The sequence below is a fragment of the Gadus chalcogrammus genome, chromosome 13, assembly GCF_026213295.1.
Source record: "Gadus chalcogrammus isolate NIFS_2021 chromosome 13, NIFS_Gcha_1.0, whole genome shotgun sequence".
NCBI lineage: Eukaryota > Metazoa > Chordata > Actinopteri > Gadiformes > Gadidae > Gadus > Gadus chalcogrammus.
In genome coordinates this window covers 18,139,018-18,158,368 of record NC_079424.1, presented here as the reverse complement: position 1 = coordinate 18,158,368, position 19,351 = coordinate 18,139,018, and the positions used below count along the sequence as shown (strand labels likewise).

The 19,351-nt window shown below is 46.0% G+C and overlaps 1 protein-coding gene across 3 annotated transcripts in view; it reads left to right on the top strand.

Annotated features, from left to right (window-relative positions):
- The window catches only part of srgap2 (SLIT-ROBO Rho GTPase activating protein 2), an 82,851-nt gene that overhangs the window by 58,989 nt on the left and 4,511 nt on the right, over positions 1-19,351 (top strand). For all 3 annotated transcript variants that reach the window (XM_056606404.1, XM_056606405.1, XM_056606403.1), the window contains exons 3-17: positions 856-1,018; positions 7,857-7,919; positions 9,840-10,055; positions 10,503-10,631; positions 11,450-11,671; positions 11,931-12,032; positions 12,631-12,828; positions 12,918-13,002; positions 13,600-13,627; positions 14,091-14,121; positions 15,009-15,069; positions 15,285-15,362; positions 16,277-16,411; positions 16,632-16,737; positions 18,830-19,054. In XM_056606404.1, the coding sequence (XP_056462379.1) occupies positions 856-1,018; positions 7,857-7,919; positions 9,840-10,055; positions 10,503-10,631; positions 11,450-11,671; positions 11,931-12,032; positions 12,631-12,828; positions 12,918-13,002; positions 13,600-13,627; positions 14,091-14,121; positions 15,009-15,069; positions 15,285-15,362; positions 16,277-16,411; positions 16,632-16,737; positions 18,830-19,054 (1,842 nt within the window). The remainder of the gene's footprint in view (positions 1-855; positions 1,019-7,856; positions 7,920-9,839; positions 10,056-10,502; positions 10,632-11,449; positions 11,672-11,930; positions 12,033-12,630; positions 12,829-12,917; positions 13,003-13,599; positions 13,628-14,090; positions 14,122-15,008; positions 15,070-15,284; positions 15,363-16,276; positions 16,412-16,631; positions 16,738-18,829; positions 19,055-19,351) is intronic.

Here is a 19,351-nt window from a genome sequence, read left to right as displayed (position 1 = left end):
TTCCTACAAACAGATAGACGGATACCAACACAAAAGCGGTATGTGTCTGATGTTTGTTTTGAGTTCAGGTCCTGCTATTTTAGCCCTCAGGCATACCAGTGGTACAGAGGGGTGTGTGCCAGTGTGTCAGGTTGGTCCTTGGCTGTATTTGGCTATAATCCAGCAGCATGACATGCCATTGTATAGCCGCTGGCATGCGTGTAGTTATACGGTGAGGCCGGTCTGCCAAAGGGCAGGACTGATGGATCTCCATAATTAGCATGGACATTAACATATCATAAATATTGGACTAAACACAAGCAAGAGCTCTGACATTTTTAATGAGGACTGCCCAATTTATCCCAATTTTTCGCCATTTACATATCGATCTTATTTCAAAGCAATCTTGCTTCTACATGAAGTCTGTTTGGTCTGATTTCTCATTGATGAAATCTGTTCATCAAACAACTGCTCCTAATTGTATGCAATTAAGACTGAAAGATAGACTGAAATTCACAAGGATCACTGAAAGGTTACAAATCCAGCAAACCCTGTCTGGCAATGGGGTGATGAGTAAATGATGCACCCTTGGATTGAAAACAAATTTCCATCTCCGATTTGATGATGACAGTAAAAACTGCCTTCAACTGCAAACAGTGTTTCCCTTGGCACCAATTTCTAGTATAAAAGTATAACCACTATCAATTCTAGGAGAAAGCAAACAGGGATTATCATCTTGGGCTGCAGTCATGAAGCTGGTTGAGAACGACAGACCTAGCCTATCAGTAAAATGAACTGAATCAAGTCCTAATCGGATTCACCGTCTCTCCCTTTCCCCTGTGCCTCCCTCTCCGTCTCCCCCCCGACCGTCTGTAGGAAGGAGCAGAGTGTGTTGTCAGCGGTCAACTGCTGGAACCTGCTGCTGGCGCAGGTGAAGAGGGAGAGCCGAGACCATGCCACCCTGTCCGACCTCTACCTCAACAACATCATCCCGCGCTTCGCCCAGGTCAGCGAGGACTCTGGACGCCTCTTCAAGAAGGTAGGGCACGCCTTCTAGAGAAGCCCTACTAGATACTCGCATGCTTCGATGAGAGTACGCTTGCACTCTACGAATGGGGTCTATGAATGGGGTGTTGGATTGCAAAGATCCTGACATGTCTGTTTAATATTTGATTATGTTTAGTTGGTTACATGATGCATGTTTCAAAGGCTGGCGCGGCGGCGCCGTCTTTCTGTTGTTTCACACCGATATGATGAAATGAACTAGGGCTGGGATAAACGATTATTTTTTAAACGATTAATCTAGCGATTATTTTTTCGATGCATCGATTAATCTAACGATTCATTTTTTCAGTCCGATTCGATTTTGATTCGATTCGATTATCGATTATCTCCCCATTAATTGACTAATAGCAATTTATACATGTTGATTTACATATATGAATGAAAAAATATGAATTCCTTAACATTTCAATACATGTTTATTGCCTTTAAATTCCAAAATAAAAGTGCAAAGTAATGCATTCTTAGAATTCTACGGTGCTCGGTCATCTGCAGCTGCTACCGGGTGACGCCTCTTCAGGTGCTGGTGAATTGCTGTGGTGCTAGAATGGAAAGTCATCTCCATTTTGCAAAGACGACATATCACGGAATCGTTTCCTTTTACATTAAATAATTCCCATACTTTAGAGGAACGAGTGCATGGCGCCTTGCACTTATGAAAGTCTGAGGAGCCACTTGCGTTGCTACTACGCTCCGGCGCCGCCCATCTTTTTTTTTTTCTTTTTTTTTTAATCGACGCACATTTTCCGCGTCGACGTAATTTATGCGTCGACGTCATCGATTACGTCGACGCGTCGTCCCAGCCCTAAAATGAACGTATGCTATTGCTAGCGAAGTGACAGCTGTGTGCCCCAGCAACACACGGACGATCACATTTTGCCCTTTCGACTGCGCTTAGTCTCCCTCGGTTGACTCCAGCTACTGCTGGAATGATCGCATTTTCAGATTGATTAGATTGTATCTCTCACCAGATTCTCCACTGTGTATGTGTGAGTGTGTGTGTGGGGGGGGGGGGGGGGGGGGGCGCTGAGAAGACCTAACAGAGAACATGTGGCCTGTGTTCTCCACTGGAGTCCCATGCTCCCGTTTCCTTCTCAGACCCAGCCTCTTCCTGTCGGGGAGATTTAACGCGTGTAAATCTACAGGAGGAACAGAGGAACCGCAGGAGTAGCGCACAGGGGGTTGAGCGTCATTAGAGGTCAATGGAGAACAATGGGAACGCGGAGTGTGTGTGTGTGTGTGTGGATCACAGTGAATAGGACTACAAGCTCAATGTGACCTTTTAAATCTAGTTAAACACCAGCACTGAACCCCTTCCCTGGGAGTCAGCGTTTCATCTCCAGGCTGGAACGCAAGCATGCACTCACACACACACGGACACACACAGACACACACACAGCGTGATCATACAGTCACAGGTGTAAAAGCAAGGGTGTGTGTGTGTGTGTGTGTGTGTGTGTGTGTGTGTGTGTGTGTGTGTGTGTGTGTGTGTGTGTGTGTGTGTGTGTGTGTGTGTGTGTGTGTGTGTGTGTGTGTGTGTGTGTGTGTGTGTGTGTGTGTGTGTGTGTGTGTGTGTTTGTTTGTAAGCCAGCTTGTGAAATGCACTGGCAGGCCCTGTTGATTTACATTGTGATATTCTTTGAACTCAACTCTGAACGTTGGGAATACAAATACAAAACGCTGACACACACAAAAGCAACACTTTTGTTGCTTCTATCTCTCTCTCTTTTCTCTCTCTCTCTCTCTCTCTCTCTCTCTCTCTCTCTCTCTCTCTCTCTCTCTCTCTCTCTCTCTCTCTCTCTCTCTCTCTCTCTCTCTCTCTCGTGCATTATGTTGGTCTTGCTCTGTTCTCTTCAACTCATGGGCGAGCTACAGGCCTCTTTGAACTTTTTCACATAGTTTCACATAATTCCTTTGGTGTTCCCCCCACACACACAAATCCAGACACTCAAAGGGAAAGACGTCCTTCTTAAAAGTCCAAGGAGTAAAATGTAGTATAGCGGTGAGGTTGCAGATTTCAACCAACTAAATCCCCCCCCCCCTCCCTTTCCAAAGACTACAGTGGCCTGTACTGGCCTGTATCGTGTAAGGTACCGTCAACTTGATGTCTGCGTCTAAGACATCGTCTCCAACAAGTGTCAAGAGATGAGGTTGCTTGATAGCTTTATGAACTGTATGGACTTTAGGTCATAGCTTACCAGTTAAGGTCTTTTTACATTGAATTTTTTTTTTTGTTGTGATAAATTTTCCCACTTCAATGAAATGTGACAAATTCCTGAGCTGAATGGGACGGTACACATTCACCGCAATTTTATATTTGCGATAAAGCGGCATTGATTTGAATCGTATCAAGTTCGATTTATGACGACATTAGCTAGATTGATCGTCTCGGAAGCAGTCGACACACTACAAGCCAATGTTTACTTGCACTGAATATAGGTTGCTTTTGGGATATACAGCTGTAGCAACAACTTTCTTTGAAAGAGTGATGGCCTACTTTTTGTTATAGAACAGGGAATTGACCTCAATCGACCACTTCATCATAATAGCCCCTTATCCTCAAACTGCCCTTCGCTGCACTATTTTATACTTGGATCTAAGTACATGGCATTCTGGCCAAAGTACGGAGCACTCTTGTCTTCCCCTGTGTATAGGAAGCGTGAGAGGGGGGTTAGGCTTCCAGGAGACCTATATATAATGGCAATTGTGTGTATGGTTATGTATCGCTATATCTAGCAAAAGCGGTGGATTTTGGTGTCCGAGAGAGGGTTAAGCTTTTCGGACCCTTGTATAAACTACATACATAACACTTCTCCGTTCACTGGGATGCACTCGTATGCTTTTAGTAGAGAGGCAATGACATCGAACAAACGTAAATTTAGTAATTAAGAAATGAACTCACGGTTTGACATCGACATTAATGGGCGAAGTGCTTCTATTCACATCCTGTTGGTTTTTAACATGGCTCATCGATCGACCCAGCCAGTCTGTCAGAGACAGAGTGGCAGGTCAAAGGTCAGCCCCCCCCCCTCTTCCTCGCCTGATAGTGCTCAACGACTGATGGCTCTTTGATTGGCTGTTGTCCACGTGGGTCCCGCCCTTCCCAGCACACTGTTTAATCACCAGGCATAGTTTATCACTGCCCACGTTACTGTCTATTCTTACACAAAATCAATGAAGATTTATCCTCCATATCTTCTTTGTTGGCCCATTTCACTTCCACTGACACTTATTTCACATAAACCCTTGTCGTGGTCACTACCCGGCCTCCCTTTGAATGTCACCATCCATGCTCCTCTCTCTGGCTGGGTCACCCTCTCTCTCTGCCCTCTACCAACCAGTCAGCTCTCTGCCCTGCCCCCTTCTAGTTCACCTCCTGACCTTACCCACTTACCCCCTCCTCCATGCTTCTCTCTCTCTCTCTCTCTCTCTCTCTCTCTCTCTCTCTCTCTCTCTCTCTCTCTCTCTCTCTCTCTCTCTCTCTCTCTCTCTCTCTCTCTCTCTCTCTCTCTCTCTCTCTCTCTCTCTCTCTCTCTCTCTCTCTCTCTCTCTCTCTCTCTCTCTCTCTCTCTCTCTCTCTCTCTCTCGCCCACTCTTGGCAGAGATGAAAGACAGATGCTCACCATGTGCTGGTCCAATCAGCCGCTTTGTCTTGCCTTCGCTCGTCGTCGCTGAGGTCATTCTCCTGACTGACTACCTATCTCCTCTCCGCTATCTTCCCTAACCTTGATTGTCTCCTTATGTCAGACCTCTGTCTCCGCTCTGTTTCCTCCGTTTGTTTTTGTGTCTAAAAGTTAGATACGTTAACTTCTGCTTTTGTTCTCTTATAGCTTCATGAAGTTGGCATGACTCCTAAACTAAATGCATGCATAGCAATATAGATGTATGGCTTAGGGTGGAAGCTGAAACCCATCAACCCATTTAGGCCTAAAGCGCCTGGAAAAAATGCCTGTAAAACCTATAGGCGATTTCAGAAAAGCCCCCAAAACCTGAAGTTTTTCTAGAAATTCAGCAATTGTGTCAACGCCTACTAAATTACTGATTTCTCAGCCCCTGTAACAGATAGGAACACAATTCAAAAAGTATTTGAGAGCTGACACCTGTGGCTTTCATGGGAAATTAGAGATTTACAAATATTTACAATATTTACATACAGGTAGAAAAGTAAATAAAAAAGTAAAAAAATATGTAAAAGTGCAGGAACAGCACAAAACAGTAAAAAAAATAAAGTATAATAAAGTGAAATAAGTATATAAGAAAGTAATAAAGTATATAATAACAAACATGGGAAGGGGAACAGACTGGGACTAAAACTGTAAACAGTCTGCGTTTTAAATTACATGCACTTGTATGTGATGACTACTGAATAAAAGTATTATGCATAATACAAATACAATTGCATTCCATCCTAAGAAGTAGCGTAATTAAAAGATACAGGCTATAATTTGGGAATGTATAGTAGCCTAGGCCTTATTGTTCTGGAGATCGCAGTTAGGTGTGAAATTCCAAAGAAGCTCTATTCTTTGGAAGAGCCTTGAACATCCTGCATACGGGCCCGTCGTTGCCTTGTTACGCCACTGGTGACATTCCAGAGAAGCTTATCTGGTTTTACGGGTGCTTTAAGCATCTCCGGGACAGTAATACATCTCTTACATATAAACTGTCGTAATTTCTTATTACAGCATCATCACAATCAATAAGTATTACTATTGATAAGTACAAGTGACATTCCAGAGAAGCTTATCTGGTTTTACGCACCCGGGTGCTTTACGCATCTCCGGGACAGTAATACATCTCTTACATATAAACTGTAGTAATTACTTATTACAGCATCATCCCAATCAATAAGTATTACTATTGTCCTTGCCTCCAGCTGGCCGCAAATCTGTCCCGGGACATATTTCTGGCGAATTGCGTCCGAAAGAGATTCTTACTCTGTCGCCAGTAATCTCTTCGCACCGGCATCACAAGCAGCCCCATTCCCATAGCCCCATTCCATACTTCTTCTTCCTCGTCGTCATTCACGAACATGTGCCTTAACCATAATTCCCGGTCAATCGGTTCGTATTCGTCATCAAAGTACTCGGCCTCATCAACATCTTCGAAGCCGAGAAACTCCTCGAAATCGCTACCGTCAGAAAAGTCTTCAGTCTCAAATTCCGCCATGCTTGCTTGAAGAAATTTCTGAACTAAACTCACGAGGAACAAGTTGACACCTATATGTGTCTATTTTGATGCATTTCATTGGCCCAGAGGCCGACACTTTGGGAAAAAACCCCCCTTATACAGAAAAACGACGCAAACGCTTTCCCGTCCTTAAAGGTAGAATGACGCAACAGCGCCCCCGGCTTTAAAGGTAGAACAGCGGCAATGCTTTCCCGGCTTAAATGGGTTAAATCAGGTTTGTGTTTATGAAGTGTGTGTGGGTTTGTGTGCGCAATGCATCATATTTGAGTTTCATCAGTAAGTCTAGGCCTATGGCGGAGTTGTCTTAAGACCCCCATACCTCGTTAACCCCCACCCCTCCTCCTGTCATGGTTTCTCATTGCTCCACTCCATCAGTGCTTCTCCCATCATGCACCACTGCATTTTATCAAGGTCCCTGCTCCTCTTCCCCTCTTTGGTCTCTCTACGTCTCTTAAACCACTCCATTTTTCTCCCTCCATCACTTTCACTTTCTCTGCGGTCTCTAGTTTCTGCCTCCAACTCCTCATCCATCAAATGCCCCAGGCTGGTCCTGATCATCCATCTGCAGTAGCCCCCTCCCCCACGCCCCTCTGGAGGGCTGTGGCTGACTCTCAGCAGATACCGGTCACTCTGTGCAGGTTTAGACATCGAAATGTGCAAGCTCTGTGTTTAAATATGAACCTTCAATGGACCGTTTAGCATTTTGTCTTGGCACAAGCTATAATTGTATTCTATAACAATGAATCGATGCATCATCATCATTGTCTGCCTTAGGAAGCTTGCCCTGTGATACAAAGGTCAAAGTATAACATTACTATACAAAAATTAATATTTTGAATAATAAAAAATACAGAAATAATATATATACACTTAAACTTCACTCTACCTCAGTAAATGACTGGCTTTATTGGCGTTATTCCCCAAGACGCGGTATTCTACACAGTTTTTTCTACTACTGCGTTTGCACTGTCTCCTAAACTGTGAAGATGATAAACTTGAACTGGATCAACGTCCTGGGACTCTAGCCATTTCAATCCCCTTACATTTTTTTTATTTTATGTCCACTTATTTCATTTGGGTTTTTTTCGCCCGAGAGGAAACTGTCCAAATTATTTCTTGCCACAAAATTGTGGACCAGTCAAGCACCGCGTTATATTGGAGGTTGAGTTATATCGATGCGTGTTACAGCGAAGGTCAAGTGTATGTGTATATACTGTATTGATATAGATATAGCTGTATAGATATAACAATAAACCAAAGAGGTGATGGTGGTTGATGTTTATGTGGTCTGATGGCCCTGCTTTTGGCATCCGTGCTTCACTAGATGTTAACTGGTGTGAAGAGCCCATTGAAAGCTCCACTGCTCATAAACACCATCCACGACAACATTCTTTGGCTCTGCTCTTGGGTAAAAGACGAATAACTGTCCCTTTTCTGCCAACAGACCTTCTCTTTAACATCTAATGGAAAAGAGTATACGGGGTGACACATTATCAGGATTAGTGAGCACCTATTTGTGGTCCTCAGACACCCAACTAATGAAATGGGTTGTTTTGGCATTAACTGTTCATTGTTGTGTTTTAAATGGAGGACAATTACATGATTGTTTCCCTGTCTCTATTCTACAGAGTAAAGAAGTGGGCGTACAGCTCCAAGAGGACCTGATGAAGGTGCATAATGAGCTCTATACGGTAAGACACCAACCATAAGACACACAGGCCCACATCTCATGGGCTGCATCATTGTATGTTTTTTTGAAACACCAATGTCCCAAAAGAAGTGACCACAATGAATTAAACCAGCTATGGTTTGTGTTTAAGGAAGATCCTGTGCTTTTGTACTTCAATTTGGCTGTTGCCTGACACGTTTTGGCAGACAAATATTATAATGATTATAATAATATTAATCATGGAAGCAACAGGCTGGCTCGGATTGAAATACTACTATTTAGCAATAAAAAAAACATATCTGTCCTCTTTACACAATACAGAGCATGAAAAAATCGTCTCTCAGTCGTTGTATTGGGAACGTCTGCAATCACAAAAACATACAATTACCCGGGCCCTGCCCTTTGATTACAGCCCTGCTAGCACCTTCTTAAGACGTGCAATCCACCAAATGGCATGTCCGAAGCTGCTCCCTGATTATAGTAATCATTCAGTGCTTCAGCTGATTATTGATCTCCTGAAGGTCACGACATCTTCAGCTGTTGCATTGCCTTGGTTTTCTCACGCTGTCAAAGCACATGGTGCTCATGCATTGACCAGGCAGACACTGACACGATGTGTTTTGAGTGTGTGTGAATTGGTCTATATGTGTGTGTGTGTGTGTGTGTGTGTGTGTGCGCATGTGTCCATCTACACACACACACGCAGGGGTCAGAACGTCAAAACTTCCATCCCACAGTGCAACCACAGACCCATAATGCATCCCACTGCTATAATTACAGTATATAGTAAATCACAGAAATAGATTCTTACAATCACACATACACACTCTAGCACGCGCTAATGTGTATGTGTGTGTGGGGGGGGGGAGGTGCAGTAATGATGGTGTTGCAAGGTGGTCACTGAGCCACTGCTGACCTTGCACACTATACCCAAACATGGGCTTTCCCTGTGGAAATTTGTTCTGGTTGGTTTTCTGTTAATTTCCCTCAGGTTTACTAAGTTCCTTAGGGGTAAATTAGTTGTTTAACCTCAACAATCTGTTTGCTGCCTTCTATTCAGGCATCCATTATGCGGTGGGGCCCTCATCTTATCCTCTTTGGTTTCAGGACGTTTCCCCTGTCTGTATAAGGGCATCAGTCAAGAGGGTTTACCGTGACCTTATATACTGGCCTTATACGGCCTCATTGGCCTTAGAAAGATGCATTCAAATCCCAATAACTCCACTGACATCACTTTTCAGGGTCTGATTTGGATGGAGGGCTGTGCACATGATGCGTGCCTTAGGGCAATTATCGCAATGAATGTTGGATCTTGGAATATGTCTGTGCACATTTTTTGACACTTAACAGTTTATCATTCAATTAATTCTAAAAGGAATGTAATCTATAATGATTGTTGTGTATGTGAGCGTGTGTGTGGGTGTTTACCTGCCATCAGATTGTCTGGCCTTGTTTCTGGAATTCCACTGCTTCAAAAGCATCCATGGAACGTAGCGGGGCCGTGCCTTCGAGATATCCATCTGTCAATAGCTCCAACAGACACGTGCATGCACACACACACATCGACTTATACAGCCTTATCATGCATGCAAAGAGGGAGAGAGAGAGAGAGAGGGGGAGAGGGGGAGAGTGGGAGAGAGAGAGAGAGAGAGAGAGAGAGAGAGAGAGAGAGAGAGAGAGAGAGAGAGAGAGAGAGAGAGAGAGAGAGAGAGAGAGAGAGAGAGAGAGAGAGAGAGAGAGAGAGAGAGAGAGAGAGAGAGAGAGAGAGAGAGAGAGAGAGAGAGAGAGAGAGAGAGAGAGAGAGAGAGAGAGAAACATACTTGCATGAAGAGGCTGTAATGTAAGCAGACAGATTTGATGCAGAGCCAGACCAGTGTGAGAGAGATGCGCACACACGCTCTGCATCTCACACACGTTCCTCTGCCTCTGGTCCCGCTCCCAGGTGATGAAGACGTACCACGTGTACAACACTGACAGCATCAACGCCGAGTCTAAGCTGAAGGAGGCGGAGAAGCAGGAGGAGAAGCAGATGGGGCGCTCCGGTCGCCAAGACGACAGGCAGACCCCCCGCTCCCCGGACGCCCTGGCCAGCATCAAGACGGAGGACAAACACGTCCGGCGCTCCAGCGTCAAGAAGATCGAGAAGATGAAGGAGAAGGTGAGGAGGGGGTTGACGTGTGGACGGTGTTCAGACCCGCGGGGGGATGGCGGACAGGGCCTCCCTGTCGGGCTGGAGACGGTGTGTGTTTTTGCCAAGTGGCGGCTAATATGTGCTCCTTGCTGAACCCGCGGACAACAGCTGGGCTCTGTCACTGCTGGGTGGTTGTTTACAGTGTCCAAGGTTTCCTGTTATCCATAATCAATACTCAATCTAACGCTGTCCCCCCTCTCCATTCTTGACACTTTTTTTCGAATCACATCTTTCTCCCTCCCCATCTTTTTCCTCTTTCTCCTTCGTCCGCACTCTTGTGCTCTCTCTCTCTCTCTCTCTCTCTCTCTGTCTCTGTCTCTGTCTCACTCTCTGTCTCTGTCTCACTCTCTCTGTCTCCCCCCTCCTCCTCCTCCTCCTCCTCTCTCCTCTCTCTTCTTCGTCTTCTCTCTACAGAGGCAGGCTAAATACACAGAGAACAAGCTGAAGGCCATGAAGGCCAGGAACGAGTACCTGCTTGCTCTGGAAGCCACCAACAGCTGCGTCTTCAAATACTACATCCATGACCTCTCCGACATCATCAACGTGAGTGTCCCCATGTGTGTGTGTGTGTGTGTGTGTGTCTGTGTGTGTGTGTGTGTGTGTGTGTGTGTGTGTGCCCAATTGTTGAAGCTCTCTTCCCCCCGACGTTGCCAGTCTCCTCAGATTATCCTCAGTGGTTCGGTAATGAGGGCCTCTTCCTCTGTATTCTCTCTCCTCCCCCCTCTCTCTTCTCCCTCCTCCACCTCTCCTCCTCTCCCTTTCTGACATGTGTCAGCCACCACCAGCCTTCAGAATGGCGGTGTTGTTCCGCTAGACTAGGCAGGCTGCCCGGGGCCTCGGCCTCCAGCTCGCTAGGGGCCAATGCTAAGGGCCTGGCCTGAGAGACACAGGCAACTCTACTCACAGACATACTGGAACACTACCACCAAGTGTTTGAAAAAAGGCTAAAACATTGGTTTTTCTCTGTCTTAGTTTACGTTCAATCACTTCTGAAATCATGTCACGCCTGAATGGACAAATTTTGGTCTTTGTTTCTCCCTCAAAAGCGGCCTCCATGGTTAACTGACAATATATTTTGTAATTTTCCGCCACTTTTATCCCATGGGTTTTTGAATATCATCTTTATTGATATACAATATATAAATGTCCAAAAATTATGTATTTTTTTTACAATGTTACCTTTTATTAAAGCATTCAATAAGTGTTACTGCTTGCAAATTCCCTATATTCAAGCAATTTTAAAACGCTGTTACACTGATTTGATCACGTTCTTACCATCTCGTCGACCAATCAGATTGCCGGGTCAGAACTAGGTGTTGCTATATTAAACGTTGTGCTTTGTTCCGTGTGTGTGCGTGCAGTGCTGTGACCTGGGCTACCACGCTAGCTTGCACCGCGCCCTGCGCACCTACCTGTCCGCCGAGCTCAACGTGGAGGCGTCCAAACACACCGGCCTGGAGGGCCTGGAGGGGGCGGCGGAGTGCCTGGAGCCCAACGGGGACAAGCAGAAGCTCATGGAGACCTACAACAACGTCTTCTGTCCGCCTGTCCGCTTCGACTTCCAGTCGCACATGGGGGACACGGTAAAGAGGGCGCGTGGGTGCGCGAGGGAGGGTTTGATATGCAGAGAGAGAGAGAGAGCTTCAATACCATTATATCTTCAGTTCTGTTGGGATCCATTATATACAGCATGATCGATGGAGCCAAAGAGAAAATAAAGACTTAATATAATGCTATCACTCACATCTATCTTTTAAGAAGTTGCTACGACCTTTTGTTAATACAGATTTTGTGTGTGTGTGTGTGTGTGTTTGTGTGTGTGCGTGTGCGTGTGGACATCAGATGGGTATGATGTGTGCCCAGATGCCATTGGAGGATGAGCTGCTTCAGAGGCGTCTGCAGCTGCAATCCCGCCTCTCGACCCTCAAGATCGAGAACGAAGAGGTCAGAGATCCTCATCATCACTCCTTTCTCTTCCCCTGTGGCTTCCTCTCCTTCTACCGACCCTCCCTCCCATCATATCCCTCTCTCCTCCACTTCATCGCCGGGACGGGAGATAGTGTAGAGGCTCAGGTTGTCCGAACCCCAAACATAAGTAACTGGGTTTGATCACTCGAGGACACCATACAGCCTAAAGCCTCGTGCCCACTGCCTCCGTCCGTTGTCTGATCCCCATTGACTTTAAATGGGGACGGACGCGCAATGCATTGTGGATCCGTGCGCTCCGTCAAAAAGTTTAAAATGTTTCAACTTTTTTCGGCAGCGACGGATCCGTCATCCAATCAGATCATGTATGCAAATGTAAGCACTGTGACACTACTCGGGCTCTGACGACCCTGGAAAGCTCCCCCATCTGTCAGCCACGCCTTCCGACATCCTCTGACGGACGGTGCAGTGGGCACGAGGCGTAACTGTAGGTGTCCCTGACTGTAACGCCCGTCCTGCCTCAGATACGGATCTGAATCCACTGCAGGGGGCTGTAGATAGAAGCATGTGCTCAATCGGGGGGGTTCTCACGCGTTTGAGCCTTCTCTTCTGCCAGGTGAAGAAGACCATGGAGGCCACGCTGTCCACCATCCAGGACATGGTGACGGTGGAGGACTACGACGTGTCCGAGTGCTTCCACCACAGCAACAGCATGGAGTCGGTCAAGTCCACCCTCAGTGAGTCCTACCTGAGCAAGCCCAGCCTGGCCAAGCGGCGGGCCAATCAGCAGGAGACGGAGCAGTTCTACTTCACGGTGAGAGCCAATCAGAATAGGGTATCCTTTGGGAATTCCACGTGAAAAGGAAAGCACTCAAGTGGTTTATTTTTCACGTGTTTATGTAGAAGCTGAAGGAGTTTCTGGAAGGCAGGAACCTGATCACCAAGCTGGAGGCCAAGCATGACCTCATCCAGAAAACCCTGGGAGAGAGTGAGCTTTACCACCACATTGTCTGCCTAAACAAGATACACATATCCACCCACGTGTGTGTGTGTGTGTGTGTGTGTGTGTGTGTGTGTGTGTGTGTGTGTGTGTGTGTGTGTGTGTGTGTGTGTGTGTGTGTGTGTGTGTGTGTGTGTGTGTGTGTGTGTGTGTGTGTGTGTGTGTGCCGAGACACATAAGGTGTGTGTTTGCGTGCTCCAGTGGCAGGGTCGTATGTGGATGCAGCTGTGCCTTTTGAGTCCGTGCATGGGGTTCCTATGAGACAACCCCATCCCCTTGCTCCCACAGGAAAAGCTTCCCTGAATTATTTGTGTGTGTCAGTCTGTGTCTAAATCTGTGATGCGGAGTGTGTGTGTCTAAATGTGTGATGCAGAGTGTGTGTGTCTAAATGTGTGATGCAGGGTGTACGTCTAAATGTGTGATGGGGGGGGAATGTTTCGGACAATGTGTGATGCATGATGGGAAGTCTCTGTGTCCAGCTGTGCCCCCCCCCACTCACCACCCTAACCGTAACCCCTGCTGGGACTCCACTAAAGCTCTTTATCTCTCCCCCCTTCCCTCTCTTCCTGTCCCTCCCTGCTTTAGGCCAGAAGACCGACTGTTGCCTTGCCAGGTAGGTGTGGTGGAGGAAGGAAATATGCTAGCTCTCTTTTGCTATCTTCTTTTTTCTTTTCCTCTCTCTTTTATATTTATCTCTTGCTGTCTCACTCTCTCACGCACACACACACATGTACACACAAACATACACCCACACACATACATACACACAAACATACACCCACACACACACATACATACATGCATACATACATACATACATACATACATACAAACATATACACATGCGCAGACACATACACACAACCAACAGAATAACAGCAAGGCAACAAGGCAATTGTCTTAGCCTTATTCGCTTAAAGCAATTTTCCTTCTATCACGGTGTATAGTCCTTCTCAACACGTGTGCATATGTGTCTGTACAAATAGGCCGCTTCCACAGTTGTGTGCATAAATAGATTCTGCAGACATAATGACAGAGTAACGCTTCTCTCTCTGTCTCTCTCTCTCTCTGTGTAGCGGACGGAGAAACTCAGCCGTGCGGAAGCAGGTAATTATCCGTATGTCTGTGTGTGTGCGTACGCGTGTCTGATGTCGGCTCATAATCCACTTACAGGAATGTCTCCAGCCGTGACTGTATGTTTCCTCAGTATAGCTTAAGGTTTATGACTTATTAAATACATCATCCATCCCACTCAACCTAATGTGCTTGCTAGTCTTGTGGACATCTGCATAGATGGAAAAGCCTAGCATGCCCTTGCTTTGTCCGTTGCAGTCTTTGTGATTTTTGATGCTGGTTCAAATTATTGCATCCACAGCAATGATGTCATTGAATGTGCGTGAGCCCCCCCTGGTGTCTCAATCATGCAATGTTTGTTTTAAATAAAATAAAAATAACAATATATCCTGAATAATTATCGAATCACACCATGCCACAATAACCCAAGATGTGCACGTGATTGACACATGCAATTGATCACGCACATAACCTCTCCTATCTCGTTTGTCGTTTGTATGTAATTTTACCCCAAAGCCCCAAAACAAACAAAAGGAACAAAAAAAGGAGCTGTCTCCTAGCAACAGCTGCTAGGTGCTGCTCCCCCCATTTCAATCCCTCATGTCTCATTCCCTCTCTGTCTGTGCACGTGTGTGTCTGCACGTGCACGTTTGTTTGTGCATCTATGCGTGTAGGTGCAGAAATCCTCCTGCCAGGAAATGTTTCTATCCACTTCCTAAATATAATCTCTCTCTCTCTCTCTCTCTCTCTCTCTCTCTCTCTCTCTCTCTCTCTCTCTCTCTCTCTCTCTCTCTCTCTCTCTCTCTCTCTCTCTCTCTCTCTCTCTCTCTCTCTCTCTCTCTCTCTCTCTCTCTCTCTCTCTCTCTCTCTCTCTCTCTCTCTCTCTCTCTCTCTCTCTCTCTCTCTCTCTCTCTCTCTAGGACTCGGGTCAGACCATTCCTCTGATGGTGGAGAGCTGTATCCGCTTCATTAGTCGCCATGGTGAGGAACATTTTCAAGCGATGTGATTGGTTTAACACCAGATGTCACTATGACTGAGCCCTGATTGGTTCTGTTATCACCGTACACAATTTTCGCTTGTCTCTGTGAGAAATTGTAATTTTATACAAATTTTAGTCTCCAGTCTTTATGGTAATTTCTTGAAAATATAATCATGCAATAAGAAGCCATATTCAATTTTGTTTGTGTGTGTGCAGGCCTGCAGCATGAGGGCATCTTCAGAGTGTCTGGCTCCCAGGTGGAAGTGAATGACATCAAGAATGCCTTCGAGAGAGGTAAGCCAGCAGGACTTCAAACCAATTAACCTCCAGAGTCCCTTGTAAAGTAGATCCTTCATTCAATGAAATTCGAAAGAGCTTTATTTGCATGGAAAGCAGGCATTGACATTGTTAAAGCAGTATTATAAGAATTGTACCAAGAAAAAAGATCCAGGAATAATATAAATGTAATAAAAGTGTTGACCTAAAAGAAATGTTAGTAGCTCGCATCAAATTTAAGACGATGGTACTGGCATACAAGGCAGTCGATGGAACTGCCCCTGCCTACCTCCAAGCATTGGTAAAGCCACACACCCCAGCTCGATCCCTCCGCTCAACTACCTCAGCTGGACGTCTGGTACCGCCATCGCTAAGAGCTAGCAAAGGCCGTTCAGCAAAGTCACAACTTTTCTCGGTTTTGGGACCTCAGTGGTGGAACGAGCTCCCTGCCATTCTCAGGACCGCAGAGTCGCTCACTATCTTCCGAAAAAGTCTCAAGACTCACCTGTTCAGAGTCCACCTCGACTCTGCATAGCCACCCTCCCCCTTCTGGCCACCATTGTAAACTGTATTGTATTGTGTTGTATTGTATTGTATTATAGTACTTAACTGTGTAGCAACTGCAGTAGCTGCTATCATTGCTGTAACACAGGGAATTGGTTAGCCTAGCGATTGTTGTACTTGCGCTTGGTTCTATGAACATCCTTTCTGTACCGACAGCGATATATTGTTGCACTTCTTATGACAAATGTACTTATTGTAAGTCGCTTTGGATAAAAGCGTCTGCTAAATGCTCTAAATGTAAATGTAAATGAGGAACTTGCCAAGGAATAGCACTCTAACTAGTGTTTCCCCTATCTCTGTAGACAATGTTTATTATATTATATTATTACCTTGTCTTACTTCCTGTCTGTCTCACGGTCTTCCTGTAGGTGAGGATCCGTTGGCAGGGGATCAGAATGACCACGATATGGACTCCATCGCTGGCGTCCTGAAGCTCTACTTCAGAGGACTGGACCACGCCCTATTCCCCAAGGAGGTCTTCAATGAACTCATATCCTGTGTCTGTAAGTGTCTTACTGTGTGTGTGTGTGTGTGTGTGTGTGTGTGTGTGTGTGTGTGTGTGTGTGTGTGTGTGTGTGTGTGTGTGTGTGTGTGTGTGTGTGTGTGTGTGTGTGTGTGTGTGTGTGTGTGTGTGTGTGTGTGCAATTGTTTGTATGTGTGGATGTGCTTGTGTGCAAACGATTGAGTATTTAAGTGTCTGTGTGTGTGTGTGATCTCTTCTAGCTATGGAAAGTCTCCAGGAGAGAGCAGTCCACATCCGCAAGGTTCTGCAGTCTCTGCCCAGCAAGACCCTCATCATCATGAGATATCTGTTTGCCTTCCTCAACCAGTAAGCAGTGGGACACCACAAACGCAAACACGAACGCACGCACAAACACTATAACACTATATCTACTGATGAACTGACTTCTTCTTAACTTTGGGTTGTCTGGTAGTATGGGCTCCCACAGTTCTAGATGACCAGATTTGGTAGCCCTTTGGTACTGCTGCTGACCACATTGAACTCTTTAACCCCCTAACCTTGGCATTGTAGGCTGTAAATCTCCCTTATAACCCCCTAGAGCAGTGGTTCCCAAACTTTTTGTGCCCAAGGCACACCAAAGGACAAATACAAATTTCAAGGCACACCTATTGTGCAAAATAGCCTTATAACACGTGTTATCACTAATATCATCTGTTTATCTGTTAAGTTTATAATTATTTACTAATGCCAAATAAGATGTGACAAAGACAACTATTCTACTCATGAAATATTTATAAAAAAATACTTCACAAAAATATTTAAACTTGATCAAATTGGGCTTAATCAAACACACCCATTTCAACCAGACAGGTGAGGCAAATGAAACAGAAATTCAGCAGAGAACTGTCCATGAGAAAGCTGCATGGTCCTGAGTCTGACCCACAAATTATAACTAACATTTAGAATCAGGCTTTTTTTGTAAATATTCTGCCTACTAATAACAAATCAGTGGGAAACATGTGCCTGTCGGGGCGCACAGATTTTTTTAATCCTTGATGGCAAGGAGGAGAGGGCCACTCGCAAGTCCTGCTCAACAGAGAGCCGTGACCTGGTCTTGTTCTTCATGTAAACAAGTGTGTCTCTCTCACAAGGTAGGTGGTGGGGAAATGAAGAAGTTGGTCGATAGTGTGGTGGGAGATGGTTGGATATTCTGATGCACAAGCCAACCAAAACTGATCGAGTGTGAGCTCACTAAATTTCAGTTTCAGCGTGCGATCCGCACGGAGCTCTGCGCTCTCCTCTCTCTCCTTCATAGTGAGCTTCTCGTTTGAGGACTCGGACTCCTGGTTGAATGGGTCTCGGATCCAGTCATTGTCCTCGATGTCCGCCACACGTGGAAAATAGTGCTCAAACCTCTCTTTTAAGGTCTGAAGGTGTTCGGCATATATAGTGCGCTCACTGGCTGCCTGTGGCGCAGCTGCATGGAGCCCTGTTCCAAAGCAACTGCGCGAACAGCGAAATGTGGGATCCTCTTTGAGGATTTTTTAAATAGTTTTTAGATAAAGAGTTTGCCTCTGTATTATGGAATGAGTACATTCAAAGTAGTATATAGTAAATTAAAATAATTATTTTTGTATTGTTGTATACTATATTGCAGTAGGCTATGGTTGTCACAAAATCCCACGGCACACTTGGACTTGCCTCACGGCACACCAGTGTGCCGCGGCACACAGTTTGGGAACCACTGCCCTAGAGGGCTTTTTCTCCTTTTTATTATTTTCTTTTTTCTTCAAGAATTTGGGCTGATGTTGTTTTTTCTAAGACTATACACATGTCAAAATATGCAATATATGCAATAGGTTCAGTCTTGCAATATGATCAACCATTAAATCACAGTTTCTTTTAACACATACACACTCAGACACACACTTACACATCCACACTTGGGACACAAATTCTCTCCCACACTTGACTAAGACGCCTCTGAGTGTAGGCTGACAGACAGACGAGAGCCGGACAGAAAGGGGTTCGTAGCGGGTGAGAGAAAGGACGGATTGTGGCTGAATGGTAACGTGAGAGCCCTGGGTAAAGTGTGTGTGTGTGTGTGTGTGTGTGTGTCTGTGTCCTCTCCTTGTGGTGGTGAATCAGGGAGCTCGTACCACACTGTCCTCTCTCACTCCTACTGTTCCGTCAATGATGTGATTCATGCACGTCATCTGGTTCAGCCATAGCACCGACTCTGCAAACTTACACAAGCACACACACCCCTGCAAGCACGCTCGCACTCTCACTTAGTTGCGAGGCTCTGGGACATGGAGTAGATGGGTTGTTGCTCATTTTTCTGTCCGTTAGAGGCATGCTTTTGTGATTTGGTCCGTCTGTCTGTAAGCGATCGCTCTTGGCTCGTAAATCTGTCCGGACATTCCCCCCCCCCCCCCCCCCCCCCCCCCCCTCCCAGCCTGTCCCAGTACAGTGAGGACAACATGATGGACCCCTACAACCTTGCCATCTGCTTCGGCCCCACGCTGATGTCGGTCCCGGAGGGCCACGACCAGGTGTCCTGCCAGGCGCACGTCAACGAGCTCATCAAGACCATCATCATCCACCACGACGGCATCTTCCCCGGGCCCCGGGACCTGCAGGGGCCCGTGTACAGCGCCCCCGGAGCCCTGGAGGAGTTCTGGTGAGGGGGAGGCAGCAGGTGTTGGGTGGAGGGGGGATGTTGTACAGTACACCGTAGTGGTGAACCCTTATTGATTATTCGTATTAGACGTGAATCCACTCTTACAGTTTGGGACATTTGGGATTGAACCCAGGATGTTTCAGACATTCTAATTGTGATGTGGGGGGCTGGGGGGGAGCTGTTGATGAGGGGGGGGTGGGTTCCAGGGGTAGGGGATGATGGAGATATCAGGAAGACACCAGGTTACATTTTGTCAGCCTGTTATTCGCTTCTCTGGTCTGGTATGGTCTAACTGGG